The 15,202-nt window shown below is 58.7% G+C and overlaps 1 protein-coding gene across 2 annotated transcripts in view; it reads right to left on the reverse strand.

Annotated features, from left to right (window-relative positions):
• Nucleotides 1-532: 532 nt before the first annotated feature.
• The window catches only part of SUPT6H (SPT6 homolog, histone chaperone and transcription elongation factor), a 40,899-nt gene continuing 26,229 nt past the window's right edge, over nt 533-15,202 (reverse strand). For both annotated transcript variants that reach the window (XM_075013384.1, XM_075013383.1), the window contains exons 25-37: nt 14,288-14,495; nt 14,049-14,196; nt 13,274-13,416; nt 12,024-12,164; nt 8,341-8,536; nt 8,000-8,238; nt 6,024-6,137; nt 5,307-5,431; nt 4,739-4,851; nt 3,858-3,935; nt 3,561-3,727; nt 2,920-3,098; nt 533-2,236 (exon numbers count right to left, since the gene is read on the reverse strand). In XM_075013384.1, coding sequence (XP_074869485.1) covers nt 2,050-2,236; nt 2,920-3,098; nt 3,561-3,727; nt 3,858-3,935; nt 4,739-4,851; nt 5,307-5,431; nt 6,024-6,137; nt 8,000-8,238; nt 8,341-8,536; nt 12,024-12,164; nt 13,274-13,416; nt 14,049-14,196; nt 14,288-14,495 — 2,038 coding nt within the window. In that variant the 3' untranslated portion in view covers nt 533-2,049. The remainder of the gene's footprint in view (nt 2,237-2,919; nt 3,099-3,560; nt 3,728-3,857; nt 3,936-4,738; nt 4,852-5,306; nt 5,432-6,023; nt 6,138-7,999; nt 8,239-8,340; nt 8,537-12,023; nt 12,165-13,273; nt 13,417-14,048; nt 14,197-14,287; nt 14,496-15,202) is intronic.

The following is a 15,202-nucleotide window of genomic DNA, read 5'->3' on the forward strand; positions in this document are numbered from 1 at the left end:
GTTGCCCCAGCAGAGATTTGCACACCCGAGTTACGTGCTCCCTCGCTGCAATGGGGACACTGCGGGCTGGGGAACCCCCTCTGGGGCCAGCACCCAGGCCCTGCAGAGGGAAGGAAGAATGTAGGATCAGGCCAACCGAGCTCTTACTGCTCACTCACCCCCTACATGCCAGAAGCCGAGAACATGCTGCCAAACAGACCTACCAATGCACTAAAACAACCCTGTTAGCCATGCTTCCACCTCACCTACGGCGGCAGCCACGCACCCACCCCATGGCCTGGGCAGCCACGCACCCACTCCACCCACGGTGTCAGCCACACACCCACCCCATGGCCTGGGCAGCCACGCACCCCCCCCCCCGGTGCGTCAGCCATGCACACACACACGGTAAGAGTGCACATTCTCCTGGAGTGTTCACAGCCCCTGGTGGGAGAACCAGCGGGGGCAGCTGAGCCCGGTGCCCCCAGCAGGGCGGGAGGGGGCTTAGGGGGAGGAGCGCGTTAGTGCAGGAGAACACCCGGTACAATCAACATCCCAAAAGTAGAATTTTATTGATGGAAAGGGAAGAACTTAAAACCAAAAAAGACAGGCAGAAGGTGCTGCCCACCAAGCCCAGCAGCTCCAGGCTGGTCCGCGCCGGGGCCTGCTCCGCAGTCGGTCGTTCTCCCACCAGACAGAACGGAGCAAACCAAACTGCCCCGCCTGGGGTTAGTATGCGGGTTAATGTGCTGTGAGCACAGCCCTCCCGCGGGGGCCTGCAGAACACAGCAGGATGCAGCCAGCTCAGCCCTGCAGGGGAGACATGGCGGGAAGCCAGGCCCAGCATTCCTCCGGAGAACAGCCTCCCCCTTCCCACCCCTGGCAGCTCTTGCTAGTCAAGGGGACTCGCGTGAAGCAGGGCCTTTGCGCTGGGGCTGCCTGCTCCCTCCTGGCCGAGGGTGGGGGACTGTGACCTTCGCAGCACCAACCAAGACAACAAAATGCTGCTGCTAGGCAGAGCAACTCAGGGAACACACGTGCCTCGGCTCTGGCGGGGCTGCTCTGAGCCAGGCCGGATGGCGTCTGCGCTCCTGCTGGGGCATGGGCAGGGTAGGGGGAGGTCAGTGCCACCGGTCTCACCCCGATACAGCGCAGTACTCCTCAGCGCCGGCCCACCAGAAACCAGCTAACAGCCAGCAACTCAGGCCGCTTCGTGGGTCATCGCGGGACTCGGCTTCTGCGGCTGCGGCAGAGGGCGAGAAGAGAACGCCGCCGGACTGGTGCTCACTAGAAACGCTCTTTATTACCCCTTGTTGGTTACACGGGGACAGAGCTGAGCAGTGCAGGAGGGAGGACATGCACTGGAAGCTAGCTGGCGTTCTCTCCCCCATGGCCATGGCTGCCCTCGCCCTGCCTTAGCTCTGGCAGGCCCTTAGCAAAGCGGCTGTCACCCAGGGTTTGCTCTGCAGGCTGATTAAAAACCAACTCAATAAATATTGTCCCAAGCGAAGGCTGGAGAGGCTGAACCTGCGTATAGCTGCTCCTCCCTCTAGCAAGAGCCTAGCCCGGAGCCCCTGTGCTAGCACACCCTGCAAACGCAGCGGGGAAATTGGTGGCCTTTTTGCAGAGCCCACTACACAAGGAGCCACGGAGTAGGAACTTCAGGGTTGAGCTGCCCGAGCCCCCACCATTTTGTTCCGTGGCTCGGCACGGTGATGGGCGATGAAAAGAAAAAACTCGGCTCCCGCCCAGAGCTCACTCTTGCAGGTGGGTTTGCTTCCTAGTCTTTGGCTGCGAAAGCAGGTCGCTGTGCATTCCTAAAGAGTCTCGTTTGACCTTTGAGTGCTCTGCTGAGCTTCCCACACACACCGCGCCAGGGCCTGGGCGCCTCGAGAGCGATACCAGCCCTGCCAGTCGCTCTGTGGGCACACACGCCAGGTGGCATTTCACACTATTTTATGATGTATAAAATAAGAGTTCTGTGGGTAAGAGAAGGGAACTTCTCCTCAGCCGTTCTCCCGCCCCTTCCCCAAGGGAAGGAGAGAGGCGAAGGGTCCGGTCCAGCAAGGCCTATCGATCCATTTCATCCAGCAGCGGTGTGGCATCCCCAGCAATGGACATGGGCGTGCTCTCGATCATGGGGCTGGGGGACGGGCGAGGGGTCAGCCGCTGCTTCTGTTTCCTCCGCTCTGCCTCCTTCTCCTGGAGCCACTGCTCGGCCATCTTCCCCCAGTCGATGGCAGCGTGGCTGTTGGACCTGGGCAGGCAGAAGCAGGAGTGAAACATACGAACAGCAGGCGCCCACCAGGGCAGATTCCCTCTGCTCCCTGCCCGCACGCTGCCTTCCCAGATCTCTTCTGGCCCCAGGGCAGCACAGCCTGGGCAGGACCACCCCACCCGGCTCCTCCAAGCAGGGTGCAGCACAGCCCGCTGCTCTGCACTGCAGGACGCCCACCAAGCTTGGTGGGCTGTTGAGTTATGCCTGGGGCAGCAGATTCCTTGGAGCTGCAGTGCGGCCTTTGGCCACAAAGCCTCCCTTTGACTGATCTCCTTCGCAGACGCAACTCTGCCCTCGCTCCTGGCCAAGGAAAGGGCTCCGGTTCCACCCCCAGTGCTGGGGCGTCTGTCGGGCCCAGCCCTCGGCTCCTGGGACTGGCATTATCACACCACCTGCCAGCATCACATCCTGACTCGCACCTGCCCGGAGCCGGTGGCCAGAACTACGCACCTCGCCCTCATGCCGAATCTGCTCTGACCCTGCTCCCCAGACACCCCTTCCCCCTGCCATTTGCACAGATCCTGGGCCCCTCGTGCTGCAGCCACACAGCTCCTGCTGTGATGCGGGGGCACCCGCTGAATTTCCAACCTTCCCCTGCCCACAGGCCAAGAGCTACTGCAGAGCCCCTCTGCCCCTCGTGCTCCAGGCCCAGGCCTACTCACTTCGGCTGCTGCCTCTGCCTGGAACTGGACGAGGGCTGCGACTGGGTGGACTGTGGTGTAGTGCTGGCCTGGAGCTGATGGTACTGAGGTGTGGTGATGGGCTGGCTGGGGGTCGTGTAGGAGTAGCTGGGGGTCATCAGAGGGGTGGCCACCGGCTGCTGTGCTGGAGTTGTAAAGACCTGCGAGGGGAGAGAGGGCAGGCACTGAGCTCAGGCAGGCCCTGGGGCCACCTTCAGGCTGCAGGCAGAGCGGGAGCATGCGCCTGCCGGTGCGCAGCACAGCTTAACGCCCCCCTGAAAAGCCCTGCCCTGCCAGCTCAGCACATAGCTCCCGGGCTAATCCCTAGCACGGGCCGCTCCCGGCTGCGCAATCATGTGGTGTTATGTCTCCCTCCCTCACCACTGGGTCCCAAGGACGCCCCCGGGGCCCCCGCCCTGGCAGCGAGCACTGCGCTCCCAACGCTCCCCCAGGCGCAGGACAAGGCCAGGCCCCCGCTGCCCGCAGAAGCAGGAAGGGCAACGTGCTACCAGCAGGAGCCCGACAGCGTCAGCTCCCCCTCCTCCCTGCGCACGCCCCGTCCCAGGGCCACGCCCCACTCGGGGCAGGGGCTCCCTGAGCCCGACTCCCTCAGCTGCACCCACGTGATATGCGCTGCTGCCTCCGCCGCTGCCCCCGTAGCCATACTGGCTGGACGCCCACTGGGCAGGTGTGGCGCTGGGGTTCTGCCCTTGGCCCGTCACCGCGGCGATGGCGCTGAACATCTGCGAGGTCATGTTCTGGGGCAGCGCGTTCACGGCTCGGGTCAGATCTGCAAGGGAAGAGGCCCAGTTCAGAGGGGCGAGGCCACGGGAAGGGAAGGGAAGGGAGCGCCGTCGCTGGCCGAGGACTGGCTTCAAATCGGACTCCGCAGCCCCCAGCCGGGACAGGCTGGGACTCACCGGCGAGGTTGATGTTGGCAGGCGTGGCGTTGATGGAGGCCGGGGTCCGGGTCCTGCTGCTGCTGCTTGGGGTGATACCTGGTGGGACAAGACAGGCCTTGAATTCGCATGTCTGCGCGGGGGTTCGCCAGATCCCAGCAACGCTCCCGTGGCAAGGGGCTACCCTGCTGGGAAGCAGGCGGCAGCAGCCACAGCCAGCGAAATCAGGAGCATCTGCAAGCGATGGGACAGAGGGGGCCAGAGCCTGGCCCAGCCCACGGCAAGGGGGCCCTCTAGGCAGCTCTCTCACAAAGGGCTCCGAAGCCGTCCCACCCTACACTATTTCCCACAGGGGTGGGAATTTCAACAGGCAGGAGCCCAGAACGTCATCGGAACCCAGCTCTGAGACGTCTCCCAAGCCAGGCCAGAGCGCCACAGTCCAGCTGCTCTGACTGAGCCCTGTGGCACCGTCACAAGGCTGACACCGACGCAGGCCAGAGCAAGAGCTGAGACACAGGCAGGCAGCAGAACCTGCTCAAAGCACAGCAGAGTCACTTTTCTGTGCGTGTTCCCGGTCTCGCCCTGGCGCCGTCCCGCTGACACGCCAAGAGTCCCGAATTCAATGCACTGGGGAACGGTTCTTGATTCAGGGGACAGAGATGGGCAGAGCCTCCCGCGTCCATGTGCCCGTGGGAAGGGCCATTATCTGTGATTAGCGGTTCCCTAGGCTACGTACGGGCCTGTAACTGGGAGCAGCTGTGACAAGCTCCCAGCACTGGTACTACTGGCCCACGTTCCACCCCACTTCCGCACAGACAAGCCACCGAGCGAGCCTGTGCTAGCCCCCCATCCACCAATTTCCTGTGGGATGGGACCCCTGGGGAGCAGGGCTTGGGGGTCACCTGGCACCGGATCCTGATAATGATCCTTAAACCACCGGAAGAGCCCATTGACTGTAGGGAAGATCTGTCCCCGGTACCGGAATCCCTCTGGCGTTACCGTCACGTACTCTATCCTGTAAGGTCAGGGTGGGGAGAGACGAGCCCATCACAGCATGGCACAGCTTCCCCAGAGCCAGCCCTACCCAACCAGCTCGCACGAGAGGGGCAGGGCACATGGTGCCCAGGGGCTGCACTGCTGGGGGCGTCAGAAAGAAGCAGATAGCTACCTGTGGCACAGACTCTGCTGGGACCTGCCACCCTCCAGCAGCTCCAACCGGCTGCTTCTCTGGGAATACCAGCACCCAGAGCACTGCAGTGGGTGCTCAAAGGGAACCTGGACTCTCCCACTGGAGACAATGACCTGCTGGGCCGAGGCTGCTGCAGCCCACCCAAAAACACTACCCCACAGGCCAAACCCCGGGGACCGGCTGCTACCCCGAAACAGAGCAGAGTCCAAATGAAGGCAGGTGGAGGAGATGTCCAGGCCCCAGGCCGACCCAGCCAGCCACCCCCCACGTGCGCCCCTCACCTGGGCTTGCCTCGGGGCTGGTACCCCAGCAGGAATTTGCCAGGGAGCTCTTTGCAAGCGCAGATGAAGTAAGGAATGAAGGTTGGCTTCTCCTTCTTGGTCTTTATTAGCAGCTCTTCCAGTTTCTGGATATGGGGAAGACAGAGAGAGAGACAAATGCTCAGGCCCCGTTGGCAAGGCTGAGGCCCTGAGAACACTGCAGAGCTGGCTTCCGCCCAGCCCACCCCTCCCTATGGCACTGCCCACGCACAAACGGCATTCATGGGTTTCAGCCAGGGCCCCTCTCACACTACTGAGTCCGGCACGCAGGCCTGGGAGCTGCAGCTGCTCGGGCAGGGGGTCGGGGGGACATGCTTCCTCACTGAGCTCAGTGCGCCCGACGAGAAGCCCTCAAGCAGCGGCGTGAAGGGAGCCCTTAATCCCAGCGGTAGGGCCCTCGTGCCCCCTCTCCAGCCTTCCCCGGGAGTGGGGCAGCAGCAGAGCTGGAGAGGGAGCAATGCCTGGCTGCTCTTGCCCTGGGATGTGCAAGCACTGATGGGAGAGCCCCGGCACCTCCAGCCAGGAGCCTCCAAGCAAGTGCCCTTCAGGGCTGAGGCTGGGACGTGATCAACACAGGCATGGGGGGAAGGTAGGGCTATCGCCCAGGGCAAGGGGCTGATCGGGGGTGGGAGCAGCCAGCTGCACCACAGCTCTGCAGCGGCCCCTCGGGGCGCTCACCTTCCTGTCCCCGCCGCTGCAGTCCTGGTAGTACTTGTGGCTCAGGAGGTCTCGAGCAAAAGATGCCATCGGCTGGACATAGCGAGCGACAATTTCATCCAGGTCCTCGAATTCCTGGGGAGGAGCACAGGGAGAGCCACTTCATTCTCCGCCCGGCCACGCTCTGCCGGGCGCGCCTCCTCTTAGCCCTGACCTGCTCCAGGGCAGGCCGAGTGCCCGGCTCAGACACATGCTCTGCAGGCCTAACGGCGCCAGGGCCGGGCACCTCAATTCCTTTCAGCCTCAGGAACAAACCAGCAACCCCAGCTCAGTAGGATGAGCCCTCGAAGCCGTGCGGCCTCAAACCTCGCGCAGGGCTGCAGCAGGGAGAGATGTCTCTCCCCTAGCCTGGGCCTGCCTCAGGTGTCCCCCAGTTGGGGCCGAAGCACCCTGGGCCCAACCCTGCTCTGCTACAGCCAAGGGACAGGTTCCCCTCCCCTGCTCTCACCCTACTGGAGCCGCCGCGGTTGAGGGGAAGTGCCCCAGCCCTGGCACGTCCTCTTGTCCTTGGGGCAGCCGGCGCCCCTACAAATCCCTCACCCCGAGGCCCCTCCCAGAGCCTGCACCGTGGCCAGCTCTCACCCTCTGTCCCACCCCGAGCGCCCCCCACCCCTCCCCCGCACCACACGTGTGGAGCTAATCCTGTTAGGTGCACCACTACAAAGGTGACGTGGGACACATCAGCCCCACACCGGCGCCGGCAGCGGTCACTGCGCACGTGGACACTAGACTGGGAGGGAACAACTGGCGAGGGGCTCAGGAGCTCTGAAAGCGTTTTGTGCCCCAGGCTGAAGGAGCTGCTGGGAAAACGTCACTCAGCGACTGCCCTGAGAGCAGGGATTAGACGGGGGCACGGACAGCAGTCGAGAGTTACGAGGCTCCAGCGAGACGTTCTGAGCAGGCAGAACTCTCGCTCCTCACTCCTCAGGGTCAAGTACTCCCCATGGGCCGCTGGAAACACGAGTGCCGTGCGCAGGCCTTGCCCTGTTTGCGCCGAACCCTTCTCCCCACATTTACTATTTGTGATGCTTCAAATAAGGGGCTGCATGGGCCTGGCAAGGAGGCGAACCGCTGAGCTGGACTAACTAATGGGCTCTTGCAATCCTCATCTCTGGGGTTCTTTTCCACAGAGCCAACAGCTGCTGTAACGCAGCCAGCGGTGACCTAGACTGGTGGGAGGGCTGCAGGAGTGACCCCCTTCATCTCCGTGGGCCTCGCAAGCGCTGCGACCAAGGTGAACTCCTGGGAGAGGGCGGTTTTGCTAGCGGTGCGCCAACAGACCCACAGCAGTGCTCTGACTGGATGCAGAGGGAGCGCCTGGCTCTTGCGGCCAACACTGCCTGACAGCAGGTGCCTCCCTTCCTGGGCCCTTCTGTAACACCGGTAGGAAAAACCTGCATGGATCTGGCAACCCTGCACCTGGGCAACAGTAAACCGAATGGCTTGGAGGCCAGAGAACCCCCAGGGGCCTCGCATCACCCGCCCACTTCTGCCCTCTGACCTCCGCAGGGAGGAAAGCTGCTGAGCAGTGGCTCAGGAGCTAGACACGACTGACGCTGGCAGCTGTTCCCAGACCCCGGTGAGAAGGGTACGGCCACAGGGCCCCACTCCTGGCCTCGCAGGCTGCTGGGGCAGTTTGCCAATTTTAACCCCAAGCCGTTTCTACACTGGGTTTTGGAAGCCAGCAAAGGCCTCGCTTCTATGGCCAACTGGTACGTAACAGAGGGGAGGCCAGGAACTGTAGCACCCCCCGCTGCTGCCCCACCTCTGGGAGCCGAGCCAAGGTTCTGAACTCGGAGCCACTCAATCCTTCAGCACCTCCCATGGTGTGTGTGGGGGGGTGCCCCCCGCCGAGTCATGATTTCACTTCCCTGGGTTGGGGCTGGGATTCACTCTGTGGGTTCACACCCCCAGCCACACTTCCACCTGGCTCCTACCTCGGTGTTAATCCAAAGGGTGGAGCCCAAGCTGAAGGCATTCTCCTTGCCTTCCTCTCGCACGTCCACGTGCTGGTAAATGCCATCGTTCACCTTCCAGGTGACGGTCAGGTGGTTCTCCCCCTTGCTGCTGGGCCGGATGATCACGTCCCCTTGGTCCATGGTCTCCATCATCTTCTCGGCTTGCTTGAAGCTGATGTTATGGAATGAGGGGTGAGCGATCACTCTCTTGATGTATGCTGGGGAACACCGGGGGCAATTAGCATGGCCAGACACCACAAGAACCTCCCCCCTGTCTTTTTCCCCTGGGGCCCAGGCTTCCCGAGTGAAGGGACGCTCACTTGTGCGCTGCTGCTTCCTCTTGTATTCCTCCTCCTGCTTGTGATCTGCTGCCTCAGCATCAAAGTCATAGTAAGTGTCCTTGGGCAGCTTCCACTCGTTGTTCTTATCCATCAGGTCTGAGGTCCGGCAGGTCAGGTCCGCGCTGAACTTCTCAATGTCTATCTTCATGATCCTGCAGTGAACAGTCATTCCCACCTGCAGGGGGGCACCAGATTGGATTAGTCACCATAGCTTGGACAGTGTCCGATCCCAGCCACGCCAGCAGGCACCTCGCACCCAGCCTGCTTCGAGTTGTTAAAGGGACCCATCACCCTGACCAAAAAAGTCACATATCCACTGGAAAGCGCTTTCGCAACCACCCTTACAAGGACCTAACTGATGATGAGACCTGGAAGAGACTGGAGGAGAATCTCTCTCTTTTCCAGTGCGTTTTCTTTGTGCATTTCCCAGCTCTTACCATGGTCAGCTCCCTTGCTCTGTTGGTGGGGCCCCCAGCAGCCTCTGAGCTGAAAGGGGAAGTGAACAGACAGCAAACAGCCGTGGGGGGAGGAGGAAGGATACACACGCAACCAGGTGGGGTGGAGGAGAGAGGGGCTAACTAAAAAGACCCTTCTAAGTAACCAGGGAGCAGAAAACCCCTGAACTTGCCAACGATCCTGGTCATGTCTTTTAAAGGGGCTCTGGCAGGAATGGGAGCGCTGCAGCCCACGTTAACGGGTCCACGTTGCCAGTGTGCCCTGAAAGGGGTTGCCAGGAGAGTCCTTCATCTAATCCATTCCCTCAAGCAGTGCACAGAGGCCCAACCTTCTCCTTTCACTGTGCACACCTGCCTTAGACCCCCCGGTGCTACTCACAGAGCCCGGCTCTGCTGGAGAGCGAGTAGCTCAAACAAACCATTGCAACAGACACCACTAGGAGAAACCACCACCTGCATGAGGGGAGACCGACTCTCAAGCTCACAGGGTCCCACGCTTCCCCCCAGCAGCTCCTGAAGACTCGCAGTCATGGAGAAGGAAGCGAGCATGAACCTAAGTTCACTCCTGGTTCACAGCCTACAGGGCCTCGTGGAGGAGCGAGGGATCTGAGCCCTGGCATGTGCTCGGGGAGGAGATGCACTCGGTTCAATATTAGAGGCCCAACTTAAATGTATACCCCAAATTAAAAAACACAGTAAGAGACCTAAAAAAGGGCCACCATGTAAAAGAGGCAGTGAGAGATAAAAAGGCATCTTTTAAAAAGTAGAAGTCAAATCCTAGTAATCAAAATAGAAAGGAACATAAACACTGCCAAACTAAATGTAAAAATGTAATAAGAAAAGCCAAAAAGGATTGTGAGGAACAGTAAGCCATAAATTCAAAAAACAATAGTAAAATGTTATTTAAGTACATTAGAAGCAGGAAGCCTGCTAAAAAAGCAGTGGGGCCCCTGGACGATAGAGACGTAAAAGTAGCAATCAAGGAAAATAATTCCATTGTGGAAAAACTAAATGATTTCTTTGCTTCAGTCTTCACGGCTGAGGATGTTAGAGAGATTCCCAAATCTGAGCCGTCCTTTATAGGAGACAAATCTGAGGAACTGTCCCAGACTGAAGTGTCATTACAGGAGGTTTTGGAACTGTGATGTAGTGGGGGATACCTGTGTGTATGTGAGTGGCTCACAGAGGGTGGGGGGCTCCTGCTGAGGGTAACCTTGATGACCAGGTGACACCTTTGTACTGCAGACAAAGGAGGAGGTGGAGCCTGAGGGGTTTGAATTGGAACTGGGAGTTGGAAGCAGTGAGTCTGGGCTGGGAGAGAGAGACAAAGGAGGGGGCCAGGCCCCAGCTCTGGGGGCCCCTCGGGGCCTCCTCTCCCCAACATGAATTGGACTGGCTGTCTCTGCCTGCGGTACTGACTCCTCTGTACGATGCTGTGTCCTGTCGGCTAATAAACCTGCTGTTCTCCTGCTGAGTGAGAGACTCTCCTGCCTGCGGACAGGGTGCAGAGCTTTGGGGACCCCAGAACCCCATCACAGGAACTAACTGATAAGCTAAACAGTCACAAGTCTCCGGGACCGGATGGTATTCACCCCAGGGTTCTGAAAGAACTCAAATGTGAAATTGCGGAACTATTAACGGTGGTTTGTAACCTATCCTTTAAATCAGCTTCGGTACCCAATGATTGGAAGACAGCTAATATAACACCAATATTTAAAAAGGGCTCTAAAGGAGACCCTAGCAATTACAGACCGGTAAGTCTAACGTCAGCACTGGGCAAATGAGTAGAAACAATAGTAAAGAATAAAATTGTCAGACACGTAGAGGAACGTGATTTGTTGAGCAAAAGTCAACATGGTTTCCGTAAAAGGAAGTCGTGTCTGACTAGAGTTCTTTGAAGGGGTTAACAAACATGTGGACATGGGGGGATCCAGTAGACACAGTATACTCAGATTTTCAGAAAGTCTTTGACACAGTCCCTCGCCAAAGGCTCTTATGTAAATTAGGTGGTCATGGGATAGGAGGAAAGATCCTTTCATGGACTGGGAACTGGTTAAAAGACAGGAAACAAAGGGTAGGAATAAATGGTAAATTTTCACAATGGAAGGGGGTAATTAGTGGTGTTCCCCAAGGGTCAGTCCTGGGACCAATCTTGTTCAACTTATTCGTCAATGATCTAGAGAAAGGGGTCAACAGTGAGATGGCAAAGTTTGCAGATGACACCAAACTGTTCAGGATAGTCAAAACCAAAGCAGACTGTGAAGAACTTCAAAAACATCTCAGCAAACTGAGTGACTGGGCAGCAAAATGGCAGATGACATTTAATGTGAGTAAGTGTAAGGTAACGCACGTTGGGAAAAATAACCCCAATTATACATACAATATGATGGGGGCAAATTTAGCTACAACAGATCCCGAATGGGATCTTGGAATTTATAGTGGATAGTTCTCTGAAAACATCCACGCAGTGTGCAGCGGCAGTCAGTAAAGCAAATAGGACGTTAGGAATAATTAAAAAAGGGATAGAAAATAAGAAAGAATATCTTACTTCCCCTATATAAAACTACGGTACACCCACATCTTGAGTACTGTGTGCAGATGTGGTCTCCTCACCTCAAAAAAGATATATTGGCGTTAGAAAAGGTTCAGAAAAGGGCAACTAAAATGATTAAGGGTTTGGAACGGGTCCCATATGAGGGGAGGCTAGAGAGACTGGGACTTTTCAGTCTAGAAAAGAAGAGGCTGAGGGGTGATATGATAGAGATATATAAAATCATGAATGGTGTGGAGAAAGTGAATACAGAAAAGTTATTTACTTGTTCCCATAATATAAGAACTAGAGAACACCAAATGAAATTAATGGGTAGCAGGTTCAAAATTAATAAAGTTTTTTTCTTCACACAGAGCACAGTCAACCTGTGGAACTGCTTACCAGAGAACGCTGTGAAGGCCAGGACTCTGACAGAGTTTAAAAAAGAGCTCGGTAAATATTTGGAGGTTAGGTCCATAGATGGCTATGAGCAAGGGGTAAGGTATGGTGCCTTCTGTCGTAGGCGGGAGATGGATGGCAGGAGACAAAATCGCTTGATCATTGTCTTCGGTTCACCTCCTCTGGGGCACCTGGCATTGGCTACTCTCGGCAGACAGGATACTGGGCTAGATGGACCTTTGGTCTGACCCGGTATGGCCGTTCTTATGTTCTCCTACCTTCACCCGTTCCTCCGGCCGCTTCACCACCTTGTCGCTGAGGAACTTGGTCGGTATAAAGCCGGTGACGCCATTGTCCAGCCGGGTCTTCACCCCAATGGCCTGGCCGGGGCAGGAGCCACTGTCGAAGTGATTCCAAACCTTGGGGAAGCAAAGGAACAGGACACATGGCATAGAAGGCAATTTCCAAAGGAGACGTGAAGCGCAGAAAACACGTCCCAGCAGAGGCCGGGAGGTGCCAGAGCTAGACAGGGGTAAGTTCTGCAACACTCCTGCTAGAGGACTTGCCAGACACCCACCACATCTGCAAGAGATGCAGCAAGGACTGTCACTCTCGTGTGGGTCTTCATAGTCACAGTAGACGCTGTAAATGAAGTCCTCAACTGAAACTTTAAAAGGGCGCGATCCATAGTCTATGCAGACTGAAGGATGCCTACTACTACTACTACTACTACTAGAGTCGCCAGACCCCACCCAGCTTCCCCTGCAGGGACCGGGGAACATGCAGCAGCTTCAGAAAAACCCAAAGCCAGAGGTCTGGCTGCAAGTGGCCTACGCAGCATTCCCATGGCAGATACACTTGGCTCACAGTGAGGAGGGTGAGGACAGTCGGGGGAGCGTGAAGAGAACCAGCTGGACGCATGCAGCTACACGCTGTGGCCAAAGGGAAGCCGTGTTCACAGCTGGCACTGCAGCCTGGAGCCACACGCCAGGGAAAGGCTTCAGCAGTGGGGAGGCGGCTGGGCACGGCGTTGCTGCAAGCGGCGGTGTGGACGTGGGTGTGCAGAAGGGCTATGCAGGGGATGGACCCTCGGGGTGCAGGCGCGGAGGATGCTGTCATACTCGTGACAGCTGGGCCTGCCACGCCCGCCCCACACCGCACCCTCTGTTCCCCGCAGCCTATGAAACACCACAGCAGGGGCTGGACTCTACCACCGCACCCTGGCTGCAGCTCTTGGACCCGAACCACCACCCCCTCTACAGGCAGGGGGTCTCCTGAATTTAAAACTAGTGCTGAAATCAGCTGAACCTCTGCCTCCCACGAGCAGCTTCTCTGCATACACCACCTCTCCCAACAGACCCCTGCTCAGCGCCTGGGGCAACGGGGCACCCTCCCATCACAGCACGGCGGATGCACTGGGCTGGCGCCAGCGGAGGGCCCCTGGTGCTGTCTGAACAGGAGGCACGAGCTGAGCCCTGCCCTGGTGGTCTGTGGTGCCGCAGGCCCTGGGGGAGCGGAGGGGCCCCACCTCGCTGAGCTCCGGGAAGTTGTCCTGCTGACAGAAGGGGCACTGCCACAGGCCGGTCTCGTCATTGCGGATGGCCTGGTCGTAGCTCTCGCCCTGGGGCCGCCGGTGGGCTATCCCCGTCACGTTGCAGGTGATCATTTTACCTGGGGAGAAGAAACAGGCCAGCTGTGACCTCGCCAACTGCCTGGGGAAGAGCTGAGGGAGGAGGGAGCCCCCTCTGCTCCATGCCCTGGGCAGCCAGTCCTCAGCTCCTTCTGGACCACGGCACATCCCCTCCTCCCAGTCCGCAGCGCTCCAGCCGAGACGTGAGGGGGCTGGGCCTCCAGCTGCCACCAGGAACCCCAGGCCCGGTCACCCCCACCCTGCCATTGCCAGGCCTGGCTGCAGGGATCCCGACAACTTCCTCCCAGGCATGGGCAGAACACACTTCGTTCTGCGCATGGAGGGGCTCTGCGCTGCCATAGGATCACATGCGAGCACAGCGCCCACCGCCGGCATTCAGCTGGGCCGCACCGGAATCAATCCTTGGTAGCCACCCACGTGCTCAGCTCACAGGGAGCCCCTCCTGTTTGCGACTGAAGCCCCGGGGGCGTATCAGGCACAGGAAGGGCGGGACAGAGCCCTGGATGGGAAGCCACGCAGGAGGCCAGCTGACTTACTCGTGCCCCCTTACCTACATGGGGCTTGCCATGAAACCAGCCAGCAGGCCTGCATGTAGCTGCCATTACCACGGACCCTGCTGCCTGGGACAGCTGTGCCACAAACAGGGACTTACCGATGTAGAAAGTCTCGGGCGTTTCTTTGGTCAGCATGTTGAAGACCTCCTCGGTGTTAGGAGAGCGGTAGGGGGTTCTCAGATCTTTGTACCGGCAGCTCAGCTCAGCTCGGATGTCATACAGAGTGATGTGTTTGTCGCCATAGCCCTGTCCGTACGACGGCATGGCTTCAGCTTGACCCCACGGGAGAGGGGGCACGCCAGAGCCGCCAGACCCCACCTCCCTCCCCTGCACCGACCTGGCGCTCCAGCTCTTCAGCAAAGGCGTCTAGATCCAGGTCCTTCAGGCGCTCTGGGTTTTCCAGGATCTCCTCTAGCGCCCCAGCTGGGTTGGCATCCTCTGCCGACTCGTCGTACTCCAGCGCATCCACTGCCATTTTCCTTGCCCATTCGTAGGTTTCGGGGTGGACCCTGGACCCATCCAGGACCTCGATGTAGGAATCGGTGCTGGAAGAATCCACACACACGCACTGAGCTGGGGGCTGCAGCAGGCCAGCGGTGCAGCCATGGCAAACATGCAGTGGACGGATTGCTGTGATCCCTTCTCGCCACAAAACGCAGCTGCTTTAAACGACCACGGCACAGGGCCAGGCAGAGCGCAGCCTGCAGCCACCTGCGTTACCTGGGGATAGCCCGGCTGCACCAGCGCGCTCTGCCCAGTCTGACGGACGTCGAGTATCGCCCTCTCAGAAGCCGTGGCTGCAGCCTGCTGCCCTGTACTAATCCAGCTCTGTACCAAACTGCTCTGGAGGGGCTGGGTGTCCTATAAACACCAGGGGCCTGACGCGTGAACAGTCCAGAATGCCCAGGGCAGGGAGCACGGCTGAAGAGTTCCCCTGGCTGCCCCAGCTGTTCCCAGCGGCGCTTCCAGGCGCAGAGGAGATAAACTGAGAGCACAGCACGGACGTGGCACGTTCCCTGCCCAGAGCCTAGAAACTGCCCTTGTCCTGTCTGGGTACTAACCTTCGTCTGAGACTCTACACATTTCTCCTGTCCAGCGTCTGAGCCAACCACATTCTCGTGCTCAGGTTTGGGGCCCTTACGAGGAGCATTACACATAAAACAGTAAGTGGGCCAAGAACAAAACCAAAGGGCGGGAGAGGGGAAAGGTGCGAAGACCCAGGGGGGATTCTAGCTCTGGTTCCTCTTCCCCA

Source organism: Carettochelys insculpta, chromosome 19 (assembly GCF_033958435.1).
Source record: "Carettochelys insculpta isolate YL-2023 chromosome 19, ASM3395843v1, whole genome shotgun sequence".
NCBI classification, from domain to species: domain Eukaryota; kingdom Metazoa; phylum Chordata; order Testudines; family Carettochelyidae; genus Carettochelys; species Carettochelys insculpta.